Raw genomic sequence first — 24,224 nt, forward strand, 5'->3', positions numbered from 1 at the left:
AACTCCTGGATTAAACTTGCCAAATTCCCTGACATGATTTTTTAAATTATTAGTATAAAGAAGCACTTATTTCTTGTTGGCAGATGAAATACTGGTATGGCTCGGCACACCTTGTCAAGGGCTAAACATTCAGTGGTGGCATGCTTCTCACTTAGCAGCTTCCATCGAAAAGGCCTCCTCTTAGTCTGTACCCTATTCTGTCCCTCCCCCAATACCTCCTCCGGAGTGTTCAGAGAAGAAAGGGGATAGTAAAGAGCAATGTCATCTGTTTAGTTTGAAAAAGAAGGTAAACTTTTATTTAAAGACAGAATTAGGAAAAGAAAGTAATGGTTTACCTAGAAAGATGACAATTTACAGAAGGAAAACAGCACATTTGACCAGGACAACAAAACAGCTCTCTGAGGCTGTTGGGAAAGCTGACCACAAACATGCCAATAAAGAGTAGAATGTGAGTGTGTGTGTGTGTGTGTGTATGTGTGTTTGTGTATTGAAAAAAATTCTGTAAAATGGCATGAGACACATATATGTTCCAAAGCAGCATATTTCCTGTCCTTGGGAATTCAGGAGAACCTCTGTGCAGAATCCTGCGATTGAAGTAGTCTCTTTGTAGGGTTCTCAGACACAGAAGAAATCTCAATTGTCAGCCAGAGGGAGCAAGGATAAGGGAGGAGCTTTGGGGGTGTGGGAATAAAGGGGTAGAGAAATAGAGATCGGCCAGCACATGCAGAAATGCACTGAAGACATTTAAACATGCACGCAGTGGAGGACAGAGCAGGTTAAGATGTCCATACTCCTGGGTGCAACTTGGTGAAGAGTATTTGCAATGGCAGCCTGCTGCTTTATTTTCAATATTTGGCAATAACCAATTATGCCAGAGAAAGAACCCAATGCCTTGATCAATCGAGGGCCACAGGGTCAGACGTTTCTGATAATTGTCAAAACCATGCCCCAAATAATAACTTCCAAAGTTTCAGTGAGAGGATTTTAAAATCTTAGGCTGAAAAATGTCTTCACTGAGACTTGGAAAAACCATCAGGTAAGCCAAGCACTGACAATTCTATTTGTTATTTAATTGACATTTCTCCACACTGAAGACACTGAAGGGCTTGGGAATTGTTCTTTAAAGAGCAAAAGATCTTATGAAAAATTAAAAATATTTTTGATTTCTTCACCCTTCAACTAGATTTCAACAATATTAGGGTTAGATATAAAGTATATTAGTATTAGTTAATGCTTATGAAACAGTCACTCCTTCTGATAGATAAGATTTGTTCTGTTGACAAGTTTTCTTTCAAATACAATTAGGCTGGTCAGGAATTATCAAAAATACTTGCTGTTACAAAAATTAACTTAATTCTTGTTAAACTCTGTCTTCTTGTTATAAATTGGTAGGTTAAAGAGGCATGCATTTTACCAGTGTTTTTGATTGAGGGTACTGGCCATTTACAATATCCTTTTAAAATTTTCAAATAGTTTGCAAAAGTACATACAAAATATTATTGTTCAAAGATTGAAAGTCACACTTAACACACCATACACGATTCATCTGTACATTTACAGAGGTTTAAAGCACACAAAATTGTGCAAATAACATACCGAAGTCTAAACTTTTACATACACTCAGTTGCATACATAGCAACAAGATACAATAAATTCTGAACAAATAACCAATAATCAGCCACATTACTATGTACACATTAGGCAGGAAGCAATTAAACACTGCCTAATAGAATATTACTTAAATTACTTTTTCTATGAAACACCCCTCCCCCACAACATGCGCGCGCACGCGCATACACACACACACACACACACACACACACACACTTTAATTCTTTTTTCCATCACAAACATTAAATGGATGCTTGTGACCACATAATGGGAAATCCCCAACATCTGGTTTGTTACAGGGCAAGAAGCAATACAGCAACTCAGAGTGACTTTAACACAACAATTTGCCAGACTTGGTTTTTATAAATCAGCTACTGGATGGTGGTTACTATGAAAGCATATTCAGACTTTCATGTCATGGGCTGAAGGAAGAGGAGCAAAGAACATTAACTAATAGCTTCATAACATTTGCCACTAAGTTAAATATAGGCTTTTGTTAAAAATGAAAAATGTATATATCTGGAGGGGAAAGACCCTAGGATAATAGTTAAACAACAATAAACCTCCTACTTCCTTTATCAAAATAGAATACTTTCACAGTCTACTTATCTGATTGTTAAACAAAACTAACTGTCCTTTCTAATAACGATTTTACAAATTCGTTATTAATGGAAATAGAAGAAATAATTGGAAAAAAAACACAAAACCCCAAATATAACTACTGTGTGCAGATGTGGTGGAAAAACCAGAGACCTGAAATATGGCAAAATCAGTGCTTCATAAACAGTCAATGGATTTTTCTAAAAATACTTTTTGCTAATGGCAAAGTTCAACACCTCAGAAAAACTCTGAATTAAGATCTTAGAATAAGTTTCCAAACTGTACAACATAGTTTCAAATACACTACCCTTGTTGTTTGTAAGGCCGCATTGAAGTTTAGCTTAACAGTCATGAGCCACGTGTTTGAACATCTTATGAGAGGTGACCCGCAAAGAAACGTTTTTTTCTTGTTCACCCTGCTACCTGTGAAGAGGTATCATTGCCTTTCCAAATAGCTCCTATAAAAATGTCCTTAAAGGTATGACTAGGAAAAAAAAAGTTCGGATTCGCTTTACTGAATTATCTGGAAAATATTTAGACTTTATAAAGTGAAAATATAGCACTTTCAATTCTCTGAAGAGTGTTCTCTTGTTAATGTATAACTACCCTCTCTAACTGGTATGTTATAGTTCAACAAACATACACCAAGAGATGCTCCTTCTCTGCTGTAGCTCCGCTAAGCACAAAGCTGAGAGCTGTAGAATAATGGCATCGTCTTTCTAACAAGTGTCAATTTTGAGTGAGTTCCGTGTGCTGTTGACATAACTAGGGAACTGAAATGCACTGCAGGCCCCTTAACAGCTTGAGGTGATAGTTCTCCAAGAGTAAGTGAGTACCTCTTGGGTAGAATGTGAAGAACAAGAGGAAGCTGAAGAGTTGGGATTTTCTGGTATGCCTCCTTGTCTAAAATTGTCTTCAAGTGAAGAGCTCAACGCTCACTGGGGCGGACATTCATGTGGCAGGATAACAATGAATGAGAGGCCAGTCCTCTTTCCCACTTGTCTGGCTTGATCTCCTGGCAAGGATGGGGTAGGTGTTTGCCAGGTGGCTCCTAGACAAGGTCTTTTTAGGGGAGCATAACAAGGCTTCAGTCATTGCTTTTCATAAAGTGCTTTGGGATCCTTCAGGAACGGGAGCTAGAAGAATATTATTACTAACTGGCTTCAACTTTCAAACCAAATGAAACCATTTTCTCCAGTGTAAATTATTGCTTTGAGCATTAGTGAATGTTTGGTTTTAAAAACAGAATGGGTCTCATCTTTAAGTACCCACTTCGAAAAATACCCCTTCCCTAGAGTAAATGTTTTTAATTACTGTCTCCCAGGTACCCTCACCAATAGCCTTGTAAACGGTTGGAAGCACATCCATTGATGACTAGCATTTTCCAGGCTGTCCACCCTTATGAATACACAGCAAAAGTGAAATCAAAGATGTCTGGTTACATGTGCACACACTATGTTGACCTGGCTGAGGAGACAGGCTCCTGCCTTTTCTAACATATTGATGAAAAGATATCTGGTGATAGTGGTTACACGCATATCAGATTGTGAGCTCCTTGTGGCCTGGGAATGTGTTTTATACTTGATGCTTTTATTTTCTGTGGGACTTAGAATAGAGGTAGATGTATGGGAGGGACTCAGTCAATGATTTTTGAGGGTTTTCACAAATGACAAGAGCTGGATAATACAGGTAGAAAGAATTAAGCATGTCAGAAAAACCATGGAAAAGAAGACCTGTGATAGGAAAGTCCAGAGACTCTCAGGTTGGACTTAAAAAAAAATGAAAGACAAAAGTCCATCATGTCCTAAACCAAACCAAACCAATAAAACATGACAAACCAAAACAAACATCCTCACTGTAATGGGAAGACTGGCTCAATGAGAAGATACAATGAGAAGACTGGCCCAAAGAGTAAAGGACTGTGAATTAGAGAACACAATTATCTCCCACAAGAATGGGTTAATGTAAACTAGGTTCACAAGATGTTGCCAAGTGGAGGTATGGGAGCTACTGGAACCAATAGCTAATTACGGAGGACACAGCATCCACTTTTATATGGGAATATTGCTAGGAAAATACATTTTTAAGGTGGTTAAATATGCCCATTGAAACCTAATTATTCATTTCATGGGCATGCATCTCTTTTCCTCATAGAAGGTGAAGAAACAACCCCGTGTTCCCAATTTAAATTAGTGGGTTTGGATTTAATGCAACTTTACTTCATGAGTCATTATTTGGTCCACTGTGCCCGAACTTGCTGACCCAATGAAGGGCTCAAGGGTAGGTCAGTCTCTGCGTTTGCTGCCTGTCAAATGTCTCCCATCTAATTCATAGTCACAAACTTCCTTCCGTGCTACCAGAAAGGTCGTGATCAGAGAATCATTTGGTTTCTTAGTTCCTGACAATTCCAGCATCTCCTCTCACACTTATTTAACATATATAATGTCTTACAATTAGAAATAAGTAGAAACTGACTGCAGATGACTCTGTCATTTTTGTTATTAAAGGGGAATCATACGGTATGTAATTTTAAATGACATTTCTCCCAAATTTGTTTTTTAATTAATTAGCCTAGATGGTTATAATGTAAAATTTGTATTTCCTGGCAACAAGGAGCACTTTGATATTGGAAATCTGTTAGACAAAGGTTGAAAAAAAGAGTTGAATTAGGAATTAGAAGTAGACAGATGATCTACAAACTAAGTGAATAGCTTATAGACAATCAAGAGTTGACTAAGTATGTGCCGATTCCCAACAGGAGAGCCTGCTATAAAGAGGCTGGTTCTGGATTCTGACCCTCACTTGGAGACTAAACTAGCTCTTTGACCTTGAGCAAGTCACTTAACCTCTTTGCGCCTTAATTTCTTCATCTGTAAATGCAAGGACTCAGACTAATTTTATAGTCCTTTCTAGCTCTAACACTCCATACACATAGAACTCACTCAGAACAGGAGAAAACTGCCTTTTAAAATCCTCTCAGGCATGGAAAAGGAGCTGCAGTGATTCTGATCAAGATGCTTTGGAAGGTTCATTGAGTATAAAAATCTCTTAAAAAAATAAAGACTGAGCTCTGGGCTTTAGTTTTCTAATGACCATAGGCCATGGGCCAAATCTGTACCTTTCCTCCAGGGTAATTATTTATGTTTAAATCAAATGTTTTAAAAATGGAAAGAATCGGAATAACATTGTGAACAGGGGACTTTGTATGAACTCCCATGAGGACAAATGGTAGAACTGTGAGGATAGGAGTAGGGCCATAAAGAGCAATATTTAACCAAAATGCCTATGAAGCAGAAAAGGACCATTTAGAATATCAGTGAACTGAATGGGTCTTGGCTCCAGGAAATGAGTGAAGGCTCATGCCTTTTTGAATATGCAGTGTGATTTCTCAGTGATTTGGGTTTCTCCTCCGTGAGAAAGGCAGGTGGGAGGCAATAAGACTGAAGCAGGATTTTCAGGTATCTTTGAGCACAGTCTCAGAACCACTGTCAGGGCCTTTCAAGGAAAGATTTTCCCTGAGGCCAATGGCCCAGCTGATTTCAGGGTAAAACTGACTTTGGAAGGGGTGGATTATAAAGGGGAAGGCAGTACCCAGGCCCTGGACAATTTGTCCTGTAACCTGTGATATGGGGGTGAGTAGATGTGCCTATGTGACTGTAAGGATTTCATCACTACCTGGCCATATTTGAAGGGTACTTTCTTGTTTAATGTCAATTCCATGACCTAAGGAATCTGGAGCAGATCCATTATCATTTTCAGAGACATAGCCCCTATGGACTTACTTATTTTAGGATTGTAAAGGAAATACATTTTTGCTCATTTCTCTCCCTCCTCTTGTCTTGTCTACAATCCAGGCTGTTACTGAATTCAGCTGTTTCTTTGCACTGGGGAATAATATACGGCCCATTTTCGTGCTTGAATGGGAGCTGAATGTGCAGGAAGGGCTGCTTCCTGCACTATTCTATCTTTGCAAGACAGAGCTGGAAGAGAAGCATTCTCTACTTTTGTTTCTGGTGGCTTCCACACAGCACCAAGTGAAGAAAAGGCCTGTCCGAAGCCTCTTTAATCAGATCAGTGCTGATGGATAAATTGGATTTGGTGAGCTCCTGAGAACGCTGCACTTTGGAATGACTTGGTTTAGCTGACTGGGAACCCAGGACAAATCCACTTGACCCAGTGCCCTAGGGATACAACCTGGGCTTCTTTCTCTCAAACTCTTCCAAAGGTTTGGAATGGAGAGAAAAACAATGCCAATCTCATTTTCATCTATAGAACTCATATCAATCATAAATTTACGAAAGATCCCTAAACCCAGGGGTCAGATTACAAAGCCAGCTACAGCACTGAGGGTGGCTCTTTGGGCTACCCCACCTCAGTCACAGGTGCCACCAACAGGGTGCTATGTTTGAACTGTTGTGCCCAGGCCTCCATGTGGATGCAAAAGCTCCTGTATGCCCTTTGTAAGGTGAACTGGGAATGACACTGGCAACTCTTGCTTCTACCCCAACTCTACCCTTAAAGAAAAAGAACCTTGAACCTATAACCTATGGATTTGTAACATTCAAACCATTTGAAAATGGACGGGGGACATGGTGGGGACAGTCTGGGTGACAGAAGATGCAGGGACTTGCGGTGGAACAGTGGATGGACAGTTGTGGGCCTCCTTAAAGCATGCTGCTGAGTATTTCTGAAACCGGGGCTGTGGTGGGACCCTCCGGGCTCATCTCCGGGTTGGTGGGGCTGGGCAGGCCGGAATGGTCCCCGGGAGGCGGGCTCAAAGCCACCCAGGGCTTGGTGTCCGCCAGGGCCTCGGGGTAGGGCTCCACGTAGATGCGGCGCACGGACGGCCTCGGGTCCTGGAGGAGGCTGCTCTTCCGCTCCTCAGGGAGGCTCACAGTGTGGGCCAGAGCCAGGCCCCGCGGCCCATTGGGAGCAGACCTGAGTCGCTCGGCCTCCCCGGGATGCTGGGCCAGATCGCAGGCTCGGGACAGGTGCTGCGTGTACACCCCCTCCGACAGCGACAGTGACTGCGTCTCGCTGTGCATGCGCAGCCAGCGGTGGTGGCGGCTGAAGCCGCCGTAGTGCTGGTGCTTGGTCGGCTTCCGCTTTCCCAGGAAGCCCAGCGCCATCTTGGGGTGGTTCTTGGGCGCAAGGCCCGTGAGGGTCAGGCCGTGCAGCGACTCAGCGCACGAGTGGTTGGGATCTGGCCCCGGAAGCTGGCCTTGGGGGTCCTGTCCCGGCTCTGCCGGCGTCTTCATGTCGTGCACTTGCAGGACGTCAGGGGCGCTGCCGCTTAGGCCGCTGAGAGCCTGCTGGGAGATGTCGTGGGAGGACAGGTAGACCAGGTCCAGGTCTCGGGGGCTCAGCGCGTCACTGGAGTCGTAGTCACTGTCGGTGGGGAGGAAGACTTCTGAGCAGCCTTCTTCATCAGAACAGGGCTGTGAATCTGCAAAGCCAGACACTGAGGTTAGAAAAAAGAGAAACTCCGAGCCAGGGCCTGCTTCCTGGGTGTAGTAGCCTCCGTGGGGTTGAGAAGCCCACCCCGCCCCACCTCCCACGGGAGGAAGGGCCCTGTGCTTCCTTTAGTGGTCTGCTTTCAACTCTTGAAATTATTAACAATTTTTGAACAAGGGGCCCCACATTTTCATTTTCATAGAGTTCTGGAAGTTCTGTAGTGGATCCTGTGTGTCATGCAGGGTCTCTGGTCCCGCTCCCCGCATGAGAACGCAGGCTATGGTGAGGCCAAAGGGGAACAATGAAGCCATAGATAGGGGAGTCATACCACTGTATTCTTACTGGCGGCTGGTTGAGACACAAAAGCAAACATCCACCATTACCCCAACAAGGGGTCTTCCTGCACCCCAGTCTCGCTGTCGGCTACGTGAGACACAGGAAAATCCACAGGATGTGCAGTCCGCTGCCCACTTTTCTGCCTGCCAACCAACCAGCCAGCATAGCCCCAGCAATGATATCAGTGGCTAATTGGCTCACTGATCACAGCTGATGGCCATCTACTACCTGAGCCAGCACCTTTCCATGTGAGACGGAGAGCCTGGAAACTACGCTCTGGGGCTCTGTCCCCACACTGTTCTTAGCTTAAGGGAAAGGAAGGAGCGGAACCCTAACTGGTCCAACCTGGACAGCAGAAGAGAAGATCGAGTCCTCATTCCCCACAAACAATTTTATTATTCACTGGCATTTGTAGAGAGAATGAAACAGGAAACAAAGGTGGACGTTATTCATTTATTCACTCCCTATTCTTATTTCAGAGATGATTTTTGCATTTGATAAAGTAGCAGGAACTTAAAATAAGGGGGAAGGAAGAAAAGAAGGCACTGTGGTGGCTGAAGTGAAGGAAACTTAGTTTCAAATCATCGCTGGATCTTGGGAAAGTTACTTAGTTTTTCTGAGCTTCAGTTTTCTTATCTGTAAAATGGGGATGATAACAGAACTTCTTACTTAGGGTGACTAAAAAATAAAACGATTATGTATATAAACACCACGTTGTCAGGTGTTTAGAAAAAAATAAGGCCAAAGAGAAAACAACAAGTAAAATCAGAAGCAAAAATGAGCCTCAAAGTGTGTACTATAATGATCATAAGTGAACCACGAGTTTAGTTCTATAGATATTTGACATTTAATGCACTAGTTACTTACATCCTTTTCTCCAATCAGCTTGTACATTTCTGCAGAGCAAGGATGGTCTTAAATACTTTCAATTTCCCATAGAATTCAGCCCATAGTAGGTACTTGATAAATATATACTAATTTTTGAAAACACGCAAGTGCTTTTAAAAAGAACAAGAAATCTCTTGTTATAATCCCGATTAAATCTGAGATAATCCCGATTAAAAAATCTACATAGGATTTTTAAATGGAATTTAGTAAACTAATTTTTAAATTTATCTGGAAGAGAAAATTTATGAGAATAGCCAAACTTTTTTTTTTTTTTTTAGATATAATAGGAAGGAGCCTGATTTACCAGATATCAAAACATACTCTAGAGCTTTGGTAATTAAAACTTTGTAGTATTGGTGTACAAATGGACAGATGGATCTGTAGAACAGAAAAATAAAGTCCAGAAGAAGCCTTAATTCTGTGTGATAATTTAACATATGGTAAAGATAACATTTCAAAGTAGAGGAGTGAATATATTATTCAATATATAGTGTTGGGAAAATTAGTTATCCCTTTAGCAAAAATACTTAGAGAAATTCTTACCTTATACCATATATAAAAATAAATTCCATGTAGTTTATATATAGCAAGCAAACTCAACAAGTATTACAAGACAATAAATTTGTAATTTTGGGGCGGCGGGAAGGTCTTTCTAAGCAAGAAAAATCCCCAGAAATAAGAAGTGCTTGATTTATTTGACTACATCACAATTTAATATTTTGTAAAGCAAATGATACCATAAACACAGTAAAAAGTTAAGTGATAGATTGGAAGAAAATAGTAATAACATACATAGCAAAAGATTAATATCCAGAAAATGTAAAGTACTCCTATAAATCGGTATGAAGACAATCCAAATGGGCAGAAGACAACCAGCACTTCAAAATAATTAACATAAATGGCCAATAAACAAAGATGTTCAATCTAGATAGGATATAATTACTAACTAGATAATAATTAGGAAAATATGAGTTGAAACAATAATGGGGCATTTCCCCCCTCATTAGATTTGCTAAAAATAAGAGTGATTACCTCACGTGTTGGTGATGTGTGAGAAATCAGGGACACTCATATGAGTATAATGATGGTGGGAATATAAACTGGTATTGGTTTTGGGGTAGCAATTAGATACAATATATTAAAATTGTTCATATCCTTTCCCCCAGCAAGTCCCTTTTCAGGTATCTGTGTTTGAGAAATTATCATTATGTGTACATGGAGACATTTACAAATTGTTTACTGCAGCATGACTTACAATAGTGAGAAACTGGAAGTACGTAACCTTGTGGCTGAGACTGCTGTGAACGGAAGACTTAGAGGCACAAAAACATTGAAAAAAACAGTTTACTTGCAAAATCGTGTAAAGGAGTCCGAATTCAGTACTGGCTGGCTGATTAAAAAATACAACAGGTATTTAAAGTAAAAACCCACAGGATTACAGGGTTATAGTTAGTTTGCTCATGATGGAAAGTCAGACATGATTATCATAAGAATATTGCAATCTTCAGGGAAAAAATTGTTTTGTTAGAGATTCAGTAGTTTACACAAATGGGATTAAGGTTTCTTCTATTTTAGAGACTAGAACCAGATGAAATATATATATATATATATATATATATATATATATATATATATATATATATATATATATATTTCTTGTTTGTTTATTTCAGAGGTCAGGGTGTGAATTACTTTTTTTTCCCTAACTATAGAAGATAATGTGTGTGCTTACTCATTGGCAGGACAAGATTTAAGTTTTGTTTTCTCACTGATGGCTGCTACCCAGTATCTATTATTGTTTCTTAGTTACAAAATCTTCAATTTTGTTTGAGATAGGAATACACTCATGTAAGACAACTTTTTTCATCTTCTGTTGCAGCTAGGCATGGCCATATCGCTAAGTCAAAACTCACGTTAGTGAAAACCAATGAGATACAACTGAAGGTATAACATGAAATTTCCAGAAGGTTATGTAAAAGGATCTGGCTTAGCTGGGAGGTAGGCCATCTTGTTTTTCCTCTTTCTGTCACGTTGCCTGTAGCAAGATGTGTTGGCTGAGCTCATGAGGCAACCTTGGAAAAAGAAGCCATGTGCTAGGATGGTGGAGCTGAAAAATGGAGCTTGGAATTTGCATAACAATTCTTAAATGTCTGCCTCTGGGCTTCTTTTACACAAAAGAGGAATAAAGTATCTTGTATTTATGACAGTCTTATGTAGGTTTTATGTAACATGAATCCAAACTTAATCCTGATACAAACCTAAATGTCCATTATTAGCAAGATGGTTAAAAAATTTGGGTCCATTCATACTATGAGATATTATCCAGCAGCTACAAAGAATGAGGTCAATCCATATATTGTTTTTAAATGATGGCTACCAAAAATGATGGCTCCCTTTTCTACTTTTTCCTGGTTCTACTAATCTGTTCAAGGTTTCCCTCAAACATAGCCTTCTTTAGGAAGCATCTTCCCACTATCCCAGAAACTATTTCTCACTTTTCTACACATCTGTAACACTTTTTGCTTCTCTTATTATTTGGCACTTAGCCTGTGCAGACTTGTATTATTAATCTTTTTTAGTGCAAATATAACATCCTTATTGCCTGGTTAGACCAGAGTCCTCATAGGGCAAAAATATTTAATTCATCCTCATTCAACAATGAAGATTCTATTTTGCTTGAACTCCTAACAGAAATACTGGGTTGTACTTGGTGACTGAATGAATATAAAACTAGTAAGAAATGATCTGTTCCCAGGGAGTGTACTATTTTAAAGGAAGTATACGGATATATGCATCTGTGAGACTGTGGAAGGACATGCATTTTATAAGAAGTTTAGCAAATAAGATGTAGGTTTATAGGAAAGAGATCACATTTTATTGGGACAGGGTTGATAAAATACTCTATCATCTATTTATTTTTTCCCGCCACTCATTCATCTCTATTCTCTATGTTAATTTATTTCTTTATCCACTTTGAAAAAGTGACTTGAGTCAGCTTTTAATAATAAATGTGCAAATGATAATGAGGGTTAGAAACCAGAGAGGAAGAGGATACATTACAAGTAGTCCTGTTTGACTAAAATATGGGAACAGGAGTGGAAGGTTGGGAAAATGTGGCTACAAAAGTAAGATGCCAGCAATTGCACTCTTGGGAACTTATTGTAGAAAAATTAAGGCTTATTTTCATACAGGAACTCATACATGAATGTTCAAAGCAATTTTATTTGTGTTAATCCCAAGTTGGAAACTACTCAAATGTCCTTTAGTGGTTTTAGTGGATGAGTGGTTAGACAAACTGTGGTACATTTATACTATGGAATACTACTACTCATCAATAAAAGTAAAGAATTCCATTTATGCAACCTTCATGAAATAATTATAGAGATGAAGAACAGACTAGTAGTAGCCAGGGATATGGATGGGGGGTTGGATAAGGCTATAAACGGATAACAGAGTTTTATGGTGATGGTACAGTTGAGTGTCTTGATTATGGTGCTTACCAAAAGCTACACATATGATAGAATTGCATACAGCTACACAAGTAAGTCTGTGTGCTTGAGTATGTGTGTGCATGCACACACACGCACACACACACAAGTATATATATATAACTGTGCAATCTGAATAAGCTCTCTGGATTGTACCAGCATCTTGGTTTTGAGATTGTACAAGAGCTGTGTAAGATGTTAACACTGGGGAGCAGCTGGGGAAAGGGTACATGGGAATTCTTGTACATTTCTTTGCAACCTAGTGTTTCTGTAATTATTTCAAAATAAATGGTTTAAAGAGGGAATTTAGTGAAAGGTAGGATGGAGCCACAAGAGAGTAGTGAATACCTAGATAAAGCATTTGTACCTAATTTTGTAGCCAGTGAGTAGTTATTGAAGAATTTTGCGGAAGTAATTGACAAGATGAGTGATTTAAGATAATTATGTAGCGGGTAGGATGTGAGATGAACTGGATGAGGAGGAAAGAGACAGCAGGGACGCCAGCTAGGAGGCTGTGCTCTAAGCTCTGTTTTCTATTTATCTTTTTCAAGTTGCGGGGCTGAGCAAGAGCAGAGATTATGTGGAGGAAAATAGAAATCCAGGAAAGCCATTCAAAGATGTGTACTGAGCGCCTATTTTGTGCTAGACAGAGCTGCTTTTTCAAGCAGCTCATAGTGGGTAGATTAGTCAACAAATAAGTCAGAAATATGTAAGAGTAATTTCAAATAGGGCAAAGTTCTATGAAGAAAAGGAAACTGGGTTTCACGTAGAGAGACTTGGGAGGAAGGTTCTTTTGATAAAGTAGCCAGGGGGAGGAATCTCTGTAGAAAAGGGAGTTTAGGTAAGACCTCAATGATCAGAAGGAACCAGCTATGTGAAAGTTTTAGGGAAGAGTCTTCCAGACAACGTGAAGAAGGAAGTGCAAAGGCCCTGAAGTGACTAACAGATTTCAAGCCACAGTGCCTGAAACCAGAGAGGTTCAATTACAGCAAAGTTGGGCAGTAAAAGAGATGGTAAATTTACTTATGGGCAGGTTCAGCTTGAGGGGTTGGCCAAAACACCTAGGAGGAGACGGAATGGGAGCCTGGTGGGGTAGCAAGGTTGAGAACCCCAAGGTTGACGAAAGATGTGTGTGGGTAGAGAAGGAACCACGGGAGAGGGAACTGTTGAAGATATAAGAGTTATAGATTGATGGATATAACAAGGAGGGGTGATCACTTTTGAGTACCAGTGCTTGCACTGATCTTCAGTGAAAAAGATAGAAGGACATGTGGTTGGGGATGAAGACAGATATAAAGAGATTTTCAACCTAAAAGTAGAGATAAAGGCTTGGGCTGAATGAGTTTGATATTCTTAAAACAAGTTTTAGACACGACTTTTCCCAATTTTTAGAGGAAAAAAATGGGCACTGCAAGTAACAGGGTTTCAGAACTATTGGTTGTTTTTGATGATGGCAGCGATAGGTGCCATAGGGGTGAGGAAGAAACGTTAACCAAAGGTTTGAAATTGGGCTGGAAATAAGACCCATGCAAAGAAATGATAATTAACTCTAGTTGAACATCTCTATTTATTTGATCACTGTTGTCTATTCAGCTGTCCACGTGCATTAATTTATGTCCACAATAGTAATAACAATACCTGTTATTGTCTTAATGCTCACTGTGGGCCAGCCATCATGCTAAGTGCTCTAGGTGCTTTCTTATTTAATCCTTACAATAATTCCCATTTTGCAGATAATAATACTGAAGCTTAGGCTTATTACAATTTCCAATCCATATCGCTGATTAAGTGGGAGAATAGGAACCCACGTCCAGATTTGTCTCACTCCAAAGACCTGCTATCCTGCCATTCACTTTAGCATTTCCATGGAAGCTTCCTGAGGGCTGAGACCTGGTTCATTTAATCCACTTTGTATAGTTACCACACAAAGTTATATGAATTAAGCTTAGTAAGGGCTTCTTGACATTGCTGCTGCTTGTGTGTTTCCTATGGCTGCTGTAACAAATTACTACACACTGAGTGGCTCAATGCAACAGAAATTGATTCTCTCACAGCTCTGGCAGCCAGAAGTCTGACATCAAGATGTCAGCGGGGCTGCACCTTGGAGGCTCTAGGGGAGAATCCTTTCTTGCCTCTTCCAGCTTCTGGTGGCTGCTGGCATTCCTTGTGGATGCTTCACTTCAATCTCTGCTTATGTCTTCATGTGGACTCTCTTCTGTTCCTGATAAGCACACTTGTCATTGGATTTAGGGTCCACCCAGATAATCTAGAATGATCTTATGTCAAGATCCTTAATTACATCTGCAAAGACCCCTTTTCCAAATAAGGCCACATTCACAGGTTCTAAAGGTTAGGACACGAACATAACTTTTTCGTGGAGCCACCATTCAACCTACTAGAAGTCTGAGAGTAAAAATTACTATAACTAGAAGCAACTGCTGAGGAATCTGTGACACTTTCTTCCTCTTTCCAGCCCATAGTCAGGTCAAGGATGGTGCAAGAACAGTTTGCATTTTGACCTCTCAACATATAAATAGTGAGCATTTATTGTTTCCAGGAGGCTAAGGAGTATATGAAGGTATGCTTTAAAGGGCTGATGTTCTAATATTTTAATAGATCACCATATTTTAAGACTCAGTCTCTCAGGAAGAGTCTGTGCTGTTTTCCTCAGGTGGAGTTAGTTGCTCAGTTCTCTTGGCTCTTCTAGCATTTTATTTGTATCTCTGTTATTGCATTTATCAAGGTTTATTATAAATTATTCATCTGCATGTTTATCTCCCTCCTTGAACTATGAACTCTAGAGAGCATGCATTATGTCTTATTCATCTCTGTTGAGAAAATGTTGAAGTCATCCAGTGAAGGAATGGGCTAAGGAAGAAGTAAGTCAAGCAAAGGGACTTCTGTATGTCCCAGATCATCTAATCTGAACTTGGACATATGAGTAGACCGTGAGGACCTCCTAACTAGACTGTGACTGAATCATCATTGTATTATTAGCCTCTTGTGCTGTATCTGGCACACACAAAGCTCTCAGTAAAGCATGTTGAATTGAATTGAAACTGAAACAAATATTGAAATCTGGGAGCATAAACAGTGGTGAAATTTTACTGCCTCTTAAAAACAATACTGAAACAGACTGCAAAGATCTAATTTACTTAATTTGCCATCAAAATTCCTGAAAACAATCACCTAAATCATTTTGCTTTATATTTGGTGATATTTGACTTGGTGAGTCAGCCCCGTTGTAGCAGAAAGAACAATTGTCTTAAAATTAGATAAACCTGGGCTGAAGTCCTGTGTCGTTCCTTGCTCTGTATATGATCGTGAGCAAATCATTTAGCCCCTCTGAACCTTTCCTCATCTTGTAGCATGTAGGTAATCATATTGCCTATCTTCCATAGGTGCTATGAGGATTAAATTAGTTTGTTAAAAATGCTTCAAGTGACTTACAGACAGAACGTGTTAATATTATTGAGATCCTTTTCCACTCTTAAATAGAGAATAACTGGAAAACATATCAAGAGGTGACATTAAAATACAAACCAGTAATTAGATAAACTTTAAGATTTTGCTGTGAGAATGCTTTTACTAACAAAGGAGAATAATAATGTCTTGTATGGTGTTTTGTGTTGGTGATGATCTAGTCTGGTACTGTATTTCCCAACCTAAGCTTAGTACTGAATTAGTAAATGATGCAACTTCTTTACTATAGCTCCCAGGAGTCAGGAAGAGAGGAGATAAATAGAGAGAAGAGCAAGTTACTACTGTAGTAACCCAGGAAGGAGATGAAAAAGGGCTTGGGTATGGAGTGGTCCCTATTATCCTGTAGGTTTCTTGGGAACCACTTGGGAATCACTGCTCCAGTAATATTTAGGGAATCTAAATGTTTGACTTCCATGGTGGTTATATTATTTATTATAAGACTTAGTGGAACGTATTGCTTCGAGAGGGATACCTCTCCCAGAACAAGCTGGGAAAATCTCCAGGATGCCAGCCAGGGCACTGAGGAGAGTTTCCAGGGACTTAGGCCACTGCCACTCCCTCCCTTCCTGGAAAAGAATGCAAAGTGCAGCTTCCTTCTCCAGATCCAGCCATATGCTCCATTAAGCACTGGCGGCGCCTTGCCCAGTTGTTACTTTAATAAACCTGGTGTGCTCTTCAGTTTCCCTGAGAGGGCCCAGGGGGCAGGTTAGCACTGGGAGAACTTTGCGTTTCCCTCTGGTTGACCCAGGAGCCATTTGATGAAAGTTCTGCCCATAGTATTCATGCTGGCTTAGGAAGCTTGGTTTCTTGCCATTGTAATGGGTGTTGCAACTCCTGGTCTCTGTGGGTCAGGCCAACAACAGCAGAGTAGAGTTGATGTGGATTTTGAGGGTGTTACGGAAGATGACATTTCAGGAAAGAATAATTGATTTAAAGCTATTGCTTTTCTCTGAAAAGCAGGGGACATGGCAAGACACACAAAAAGGGAATAATAAGCAGTACTTGCCCTAAAAATATATTTTCACATTTTTCATTTATCACTGTCCAAATTTGTATTTCTTTTTTTGCGCTTTGTTGAATCTACTTCCACTGTGTTTAAGTCGAATTTCAATAATTTCTATAGACAGAATTTTAATATGTCTCTCATCAGGCTTTGGGTTGAACCTCAGGGGTTTGTTCACTTTCTAATTTCCCAAGAGAAATAACATCTTCAGATTCCTATTGATCTTTCAAGCTGTTTAGTTTATGCTATAGTGTGCTTAACATCATCTGGGAAAAGGTTACCAGGAAGATTTACATTGCGGAAGCTCAGGATAATCTTCAAATGCATCTGAAGGAAACAATGCCCCCCTTCCCTCTGTTGCTTCACCCATGCGTCACAAGGAGAAATAGCAGTGTCGGAAAAAAAAATTACTGCTGCCCGTGACCACTATACCCACAGAAAAGGAGTGGGAAAGAAAATACCCATGTGATGGACCAAATCATTCCACCCCCTGCCTTGAGCTGCCTTTTCTAGGAGCCAACTTTCCCTCTTGGGTCCTTGGGAGATGCTTAATTTTAATTGACTCAGAGGAATTCTACTTCATGTTTGAAAACCGCATAGAAATGGGAAGTAAGTTCCACCCCCCCCACCCCAACACACAGTTACACACAAACAAATCCAAGGTATTCAACAGTTTTAAAACACATCTTGGGCTGGCACCAGAGACTAGGCTTGTGATCGGCTCTGTATTTCTAGCAGGTTCCTCAGAAGTTAGGTGAATCCTACCCACACAGATGGAATTGTGTTACAAACTTTGCCCTGTGAACAAACCCAGTGGGGATGTTCCTCTAAATTGGACTTTTTCCTCTTCATAAATGGTTCCAAACAATTACAAGTAGTCACACTAGTGGAGATGACTGAGTATGCAGGAGCAGAGTTCATTGCTCTGCAATGCTTTTGTTTTTGTGAGGGGATAGGACACTAAATGGTTCTCCCAGTTCTCGGCAGTTTCCCCGTCACTGAGTTCATTTTTCATTTGCTGCCCTCCATGTCTTCGTGTTTCACAGCCCATGGAATCTTGGCTTCAGAGAAATAAATGGACCCTAGAGAGGGTTATGTTTTAAGAAACAGAATGATCACTCACATTTTAAGTTAATAATAAAATCTGAATGTAATTGACCAGATCCTTCCAGCAGGGAGTGTATGTAACCCATCATCTGGCCAACGTGAGAGTTTGGCACTTCTATGGCACAGGAGAGGCCGCCCTCATATAGCTAGGGGGGACCCACTTAGGACCCTGTGGCCAAGAGAAGATTAAACACTGGGAAAGTTCTGTGAGCAGAGAGGACAGACAAGGGCTCTGAAGGTGGAAGTAGAATCGAGTTGTTTGTAGAATTATGTAAATTGTGGAAGGACAGAGGGCATATCCATCCTGCCTTTAAAAAATGCCCTTTCAACCCTATGTCTCTCTAGCTACTGCCCTCCGTCTTCTCTTTTTCACAGCCAAGTTTTTGAAAAAAGTGTATCCTCACTGGTCCCACTTCTTTACCTCCCATTCACTCCCTGATCTACTTCTGTTTAGTTTCTATCTCCTTCCCTTCATAAACTATCAAGATTACTGATGGCTTCCTGTTGAAAACAAAACCAAACAAAACAACAGAAGCTTTATAGTTTCATTTAACCTCTCACTATCATTTGACACGCTTTCATTTCTGTGACACTATTTCTCTCTCTCTCTCTCTCTCTCTCTCTCTCTCTCATCTTCTTTCTCTGGTTGTTCCTTTTTAGTCTAAGAAGTCTTGCTGTTCCGTTCCACAGGGATCCTTCCATAGTCTCCTCTTCCTACTACACCTACTCTGTAGGGAATCCTAAACATTTTTGTAGCTACATCATTCATATGTCAACAATTCTTAAATCTACAGTAATCCAGTTCTCTTTCTTGAGCTCCAGACCCCATACATCCTATTTTCTCCTGAAAGTTTCTTTTTATGTGAAACGTCCCCAAACTAATTCAAATTCAACATGCTCAACCGCCCAAACTTGTTTCTCCTCCTGTCTAACCTTTTTTTAGTAAGTGGCATTATGATATCCTGAGGCAGTCAAGCCAGAAAACTTGTATCTCCTCTGTTAATAGCTTCCTAATCGATCTCCCTGCTTCCAATATTGTCCCCCATACATATAACAGCCAGGTTTGATTTTAAAGAGTAATTTAGAACATATCAATCCTTGCTTAAAAGTTTCCATGGCTTTTCATCACAAGCAGAATAAAATCCAAACTTCCTCCCTGCTTGATCTGGCCCCTGCCTTTCTCTCCACCTTCTCTCTCACTATTACGCTGTTCACTCTTCTCCAATGGCCTTGGCCTTCTTCCCTCCCTCCCTCACCCACCTCAGAGCCTTCTGCTGTGTGGTTGCCTAGAATATTCCAATTCCAGATCTCTGCACTACTGGCTCCTTTTCCTGTGGTTGGTTCAAATATAACCTTCATAGACAAGTCTCTGCTGATCAACCTAGTGAACTCAGCACTCTCCTTGCCCACCCTGATGGTTGTTTTGTATCATACATAGGAATTTTCACCATCTGAAATTATCTCGTTGGTGTACATTTTCATTGTCCCTCTTTTTAGAATGTAAGCTCTGTGGGAGCAGAAACTGTGCTTTGTTTATCACTATATTCCTGTTACCTCAAAGAGTGCCTGGAATACGGTGGGCAGCCAATAAATACTTTCTTAAGTGAAAAAACAAAAAGAATGAAGAATATACTTGGACTCTGAGTTCAGCCAGATTGCTTGCAGTGCCTGCACTATAGCAGTTGTACATCCTGCCCCCTCTGCTGTAATGCTCTCTTCTTTCCTCTTTGGCTCAACTCCTACTTACCCTGCATACTTGACTTTGTCACCTCCTCCAGGAAGCTCGCTTTGATCTTATGAGTTTACGGTTAACACAACCAATAGACCCCATAGCATCCTATACTCTTATCAGAGCACACATGCAATTATCAGGAGATTTTGTGGTTAATGCATTAGACTAACTTCTGGCAGGGATGATATTTTAGCCCAGTAGGAATCCATAAAAATACACTTGAGAAACTCTACTTAAAGAATTCTTTTGTTGAATTATTTGGTAAATCATAGAAACCTTCGGTAACGTAAATTAACTGTCTTTCAAGTTCTCCCACTTGCCCGGTTTTGATTTTTAGACATTGTGGTTTTTAAACCATAGGAGCATATACAAACTTACTGACAGAAAAGGCTCATCTCCTTGCTAAAGTTTGCTAGAAGAAGAATCATGACATTAAACACGGTAACTACTGTTTATTGTCTATTAGATGCTGTGCAGCTCTGACATAGATTATCTTATTCACAAGTAGCTTTTTGAGGTGTAGATATGATTCTCATTTCACGTACGATTCCGTTCACACTCACATCGCTAGTAACACAAAGCCAGGATTTCAATCCAGGTCTCTGATTTCCAAGCCCACTTCCTTCTACACCATTGCTGCCCCCGATGGGACAGGCCCACATTTCAGTACTGTTTATTAAAAATATCAATTATTACTGTAACGCTTATAAACTTGAAACTCTGGCAAGCGATAGAAGCAAGAAAGAGACTTTGAATGCCATTATTTTAATTGACTAGAAAAATGGCACTAGTCTCAACAGGTGCTAGGCAAGAGCATTAGATTGCCTTTGACTAGTATGCTTTCTCCGTTTTCAAGCATGCAGGTGTTTTGTAGAAATCTGTGTGAACCCAGCCATATATTTATGGTTAGCATTTGCCATGTAAATTGAAACTTGATCCCCAAGAGTGGAGGTGACTTGACGGCGATCTCCTCCAGCTTGTCTGTAAGTCGTCTCCTGCTTGTTGTATCCAGGACAATGCCAACCTACTTGTTTAGTCTTAGGCTCTGATTCTAGGTTATCCAAGGTTTCTCTTCCCCACCTCCCACATTAGGAACTTGGTGCCACGTGGATGGGAAGTTTGCCCTGAACTCAGGTTGACCCTACTTCTTGCCTCATTGCTGTCAGCCCCTCTTTACTAAAGGCTGGGCCTATTCTCTCTCCTTCCTTACCCGGTTTGGTCAGATTCCCTCAGCTGACTTGGCCCGTACCTGGTGGCTCCGTAGCGGTCTCCGTTCTGTACTTCTGAAGCTTCATCCCTGCTCTGTGTTCTTTTGTGTCTTAAAAGCTTGGGCTAGAAGTGGACTGAATCTTCCTTATGCCTTAATGGAATTGATCTTAGGTTATTGCCTTGGTTTCCTACCCTTCCACGGTTCCAATTTTGTTCCCTCTGTGCTTTTAGGCTTTTACCACCGAGCAGTGTTTTCTACTGCTTGCTGGGACTCATGCCCCAGAACAAAAGAACCTCATCCGTGAAGAGAGGACTGAGAACCTGGTGACTGAAATACGTAACTTTAGACCTTATTGCTTACCACTCACTGCCTTTCTTCTCTGCATCTCTGGGGATGGAGATGGGGATGGAAGACAGTCTATATGTGAAGACGTCGAGCTGATCTTCTTTAGGTTCTGCTCATCTGAGAGGTCTATCAGCTTAGTGATGTATAAGCCAGACACTGGTTGTTTGTATCTTGCATACTGGAGCGCATCCATGATCCATCTCATTTCACGCCAAACTTCATCTATTTGCTTTGGAATAAAATGGTACAAGACATTAAGTTATCCAACTGGTGTGAAAAAGGAGTAAGTATCCTTGAGAATCCAAGATGACACATTTTCCACAGCATTGGTTTGGAGCCAAATAGTTTCAACATAGTTTTGTTAAGTTAGAAAATACCTCTTCTTTATAATAGCATGTGTCTTGCATATTTTTACCTGAGAGGCTATGTCATTTAGTGCAAATAGCAGAAGACCTGGATCCCAGCTGGGATCCACCAGTTATTAGCTCTGTAATTAACCTTTAGCAAGTCACTTGACTTCTCTGAGCCTTTGCTGCCTTATTTATGAAATGTGGACAAAACATCTCCCCTTTCATACCTCACAGGACTACTATGATGATTGGGTGAAATTATGAATTTGAAAGTGCTGTTTAAAACTGGAGGGTACATTTCTCACACACATGAAGTGTTACTAATTCCCAGCATATAATGAAATATTCCTCCTTAGGATATTGTGGGGAAGGCACATGATACAGTCTGAATTTTTGAATATGTACTTGAGGGAAAAAAATGTAGTTTTAATTGTATGTGAACTTGAAAAACAAAGCATTAGTGGAATATTTTGCTAAGCAGAGGTTCATAGATCTGTTTTAATAGAAAAGGAGTAACTTTATCTATTAAACTTATTACTTTCTTACATATAAAATAAGTGCTTCTAAAGTACAAAATAGCTTAAATAGCTTACTCCTGAGTAATTTAAACATCCTTACATTTTTTTTTAGGGCAGCCCATTTTAGATTGTTACTGTATGATTTCTGGGTTATCAAAATGCTTTTAACAACGTTTTCATTATAAAGTCCAGTAGTCATTTCTCTGAAGCCTATTAGTGTAAAAGTCACTCATATTTTTGTCTACCTCTGTAGATGATAGATATTTTTCCAGATCTTAATAGACACTGGCCATGAACTTTCTGGTTATTCTGACTCTCTCCAAGGAGGGGCTGTGAGTAACACAGTTTTTCATGGGACCCTGGAGCAGTTGATAGGCTTTGTATCTAATTTCATTGGGGGTCTTGGGCAAGCCATTAACTTCTTCAGGTCTATTTACTCAACTGTAAAAAGAGGAGGTTGGACTAGATGATGTCTAAGATCCCTTCCAACTCTGAATGCTTGATGATTTATTTTTAAAGAACATTTGGAAAGTTGGTGTCACTCACCTTCCAGGTAGAAGGTTTTCATTGTATAAATATGGCAAGGTTAAGGTTTCTCTGACTGATTGTAGAAGTTTCAAAGATAAGGAACTACTCAGTGTTCTACTTTGTTTTCAAAACTCCTTCTTTGGGCCTTAATTTGTAATTAAAGAGACTCTTTAAAGAGTATCCACAAACTGGTGCTACCGACAAACACAGAGCAAAGTCTGAAACTGTGATAGTCTGCCATGTACCCTTTTCAGTTCTGTTCTGTGCTGACGTGACAGGACTTGGCAGAATGTTCAGGGCGGATCCTGACAGCAACAGTCTGAGCTTCAGGCTTTGTTAGGCAGTGAGATGGGCAGGAGGTTCCGCGGTGAGCAGGCCTGGGAGGAGGCAGTGAGAGTGGTAAATGCAGAAATCTGAATGAAGTTCAGGGCGTAAAGCCAAAGTGGGGATTCCAGACAAGACTTGGACACATTTTCTTGATGGGATGGTTGCTCGCTCATCTGGCTTTTATTGGTCCTACCTTATGCAACATACTCTCGTCTCAAGGTTATTTGAAAGGCACTACATGACTGTGGACAACTTTTCGAGTGCCTGCCAGGACAGGGACTGTGCTTTTGTATATTTACTCTTGGCTGTGCAAAGAGTAAAGTAGGTACTCAATAAATGATTGCTCAGTGAACGAATGAATGAAGGAATGAACGGTCACCTAATTCTTTGGCTCTCTACCCTCAAACAGCCTATTATGAGGATTAAGTAAGATAATGTGGATGAGTACACTTTATAAGGTATACATTGTGATAAAATGTTCAGTTGTTAAATGGCAATCATGATTATTGTAGTGGCTACACGTGGCCTCCTAAAAGTTGTGTCCATGTCCCCATCCCTGGAACTTGTGAATATGACCGTTATATGATGAAAGAGTAAATATTCCCTGGGTGGCAAAAGATGTGATTAAGTTAAGGATTTTGAGAGGAGGAGTTTATCCTGGGTTATTAGGGTGGGCCCTAATAATTAGGGTGGGCCCTAATTCCGATAATAAATGTCCTCATAAAGACATTCTTACAGGAGTGAGGAAGAGGGAGATTTGGCAGATAGAAGAGAAGAAGGCAATGTGACCACAGAAGCAGAGATTGAAGTGATGTGGCCAAAAGTCAAGGGATGCCAACAGCCTCCAGAAGCTGGAAGGTTCTCTCCGAGAACCTCCAGAGGGAGGTGGCCCTGCTCACACTTTGATTTCAGATTTCTGGTCCCCAGAACGGTGAGAATAAATTTCTGTTGTTTTTAGCCTCTCAGTTTGTGGTAATTTGTTACAGCAGCCCTAGGAAACTAATGTAATTATTAATAGTAATCCATTTGTTCTCTTTGGATAAGATAGTTTTAGCCTCATTGCTGAGGATGAACAGTGAGATTTAGTGTAGCAATTTTTAAAATTATGTGTAGAAACAATGTTTACGCCTTAATTTTTCTCAGTGATGAAGTGATGAGGTATTAAGTGAAGAAAAATTAAAAACATAGGTATAGGGAGGCCTATGGACTGAGTTTAACAGACTTAGCTAAGTAGTTCTGAAAGA

At 40.3% G+C, this 24,224-nt stretch overlaps 1 protein-coding gene across 4 annotated transcripts in view; it reads right to left on the reverse strand.

Annotated features, from left to right (window-relative positions):
- Positions 1-277: 277 nt before the first annotated feature.
- Positions 278-24,224, reverse strand: part of ANKFN1 (ankyrin repeat and fibronectin type III domain containing 1) — a 377,306-nt gene continuing 353,359 nt past the window's right edge. For all 4 annotated transcript variants that reach the window (XM_081027455.1, XM_081027454.1, XM_081027452.1 and 1 more), the window contains 2 exons: positions 21,273-21,486; positions 278-7,657 (listed from right to left, as the gene is read on the reverse strand). In XM_081027455.1, coding sequence (XP_080883581.1) covers positions 6,876-7,657; positions 21,273-21,486 — 996 coding nt within the window. In that variant the 3' untranslated portion in view covers positions 278-6,875. The remainder of the gene's footprint in view (positions 7,658-21,272; positions 21,487-24,224) is intronic.

Source organism: Rhinolophus hipposideros (genome assembly GCF_964194185.1).
Source record: "Rhinolophus hipposideros genome assembly, chromosome: 20".
Taxonomy (NCBI): Eukaryota; Metazoa; Chordata; class Mammalia; order Chiroptera; family Rhinolophidae; genus Rhinolophus; species Rhinolophus hipposideros.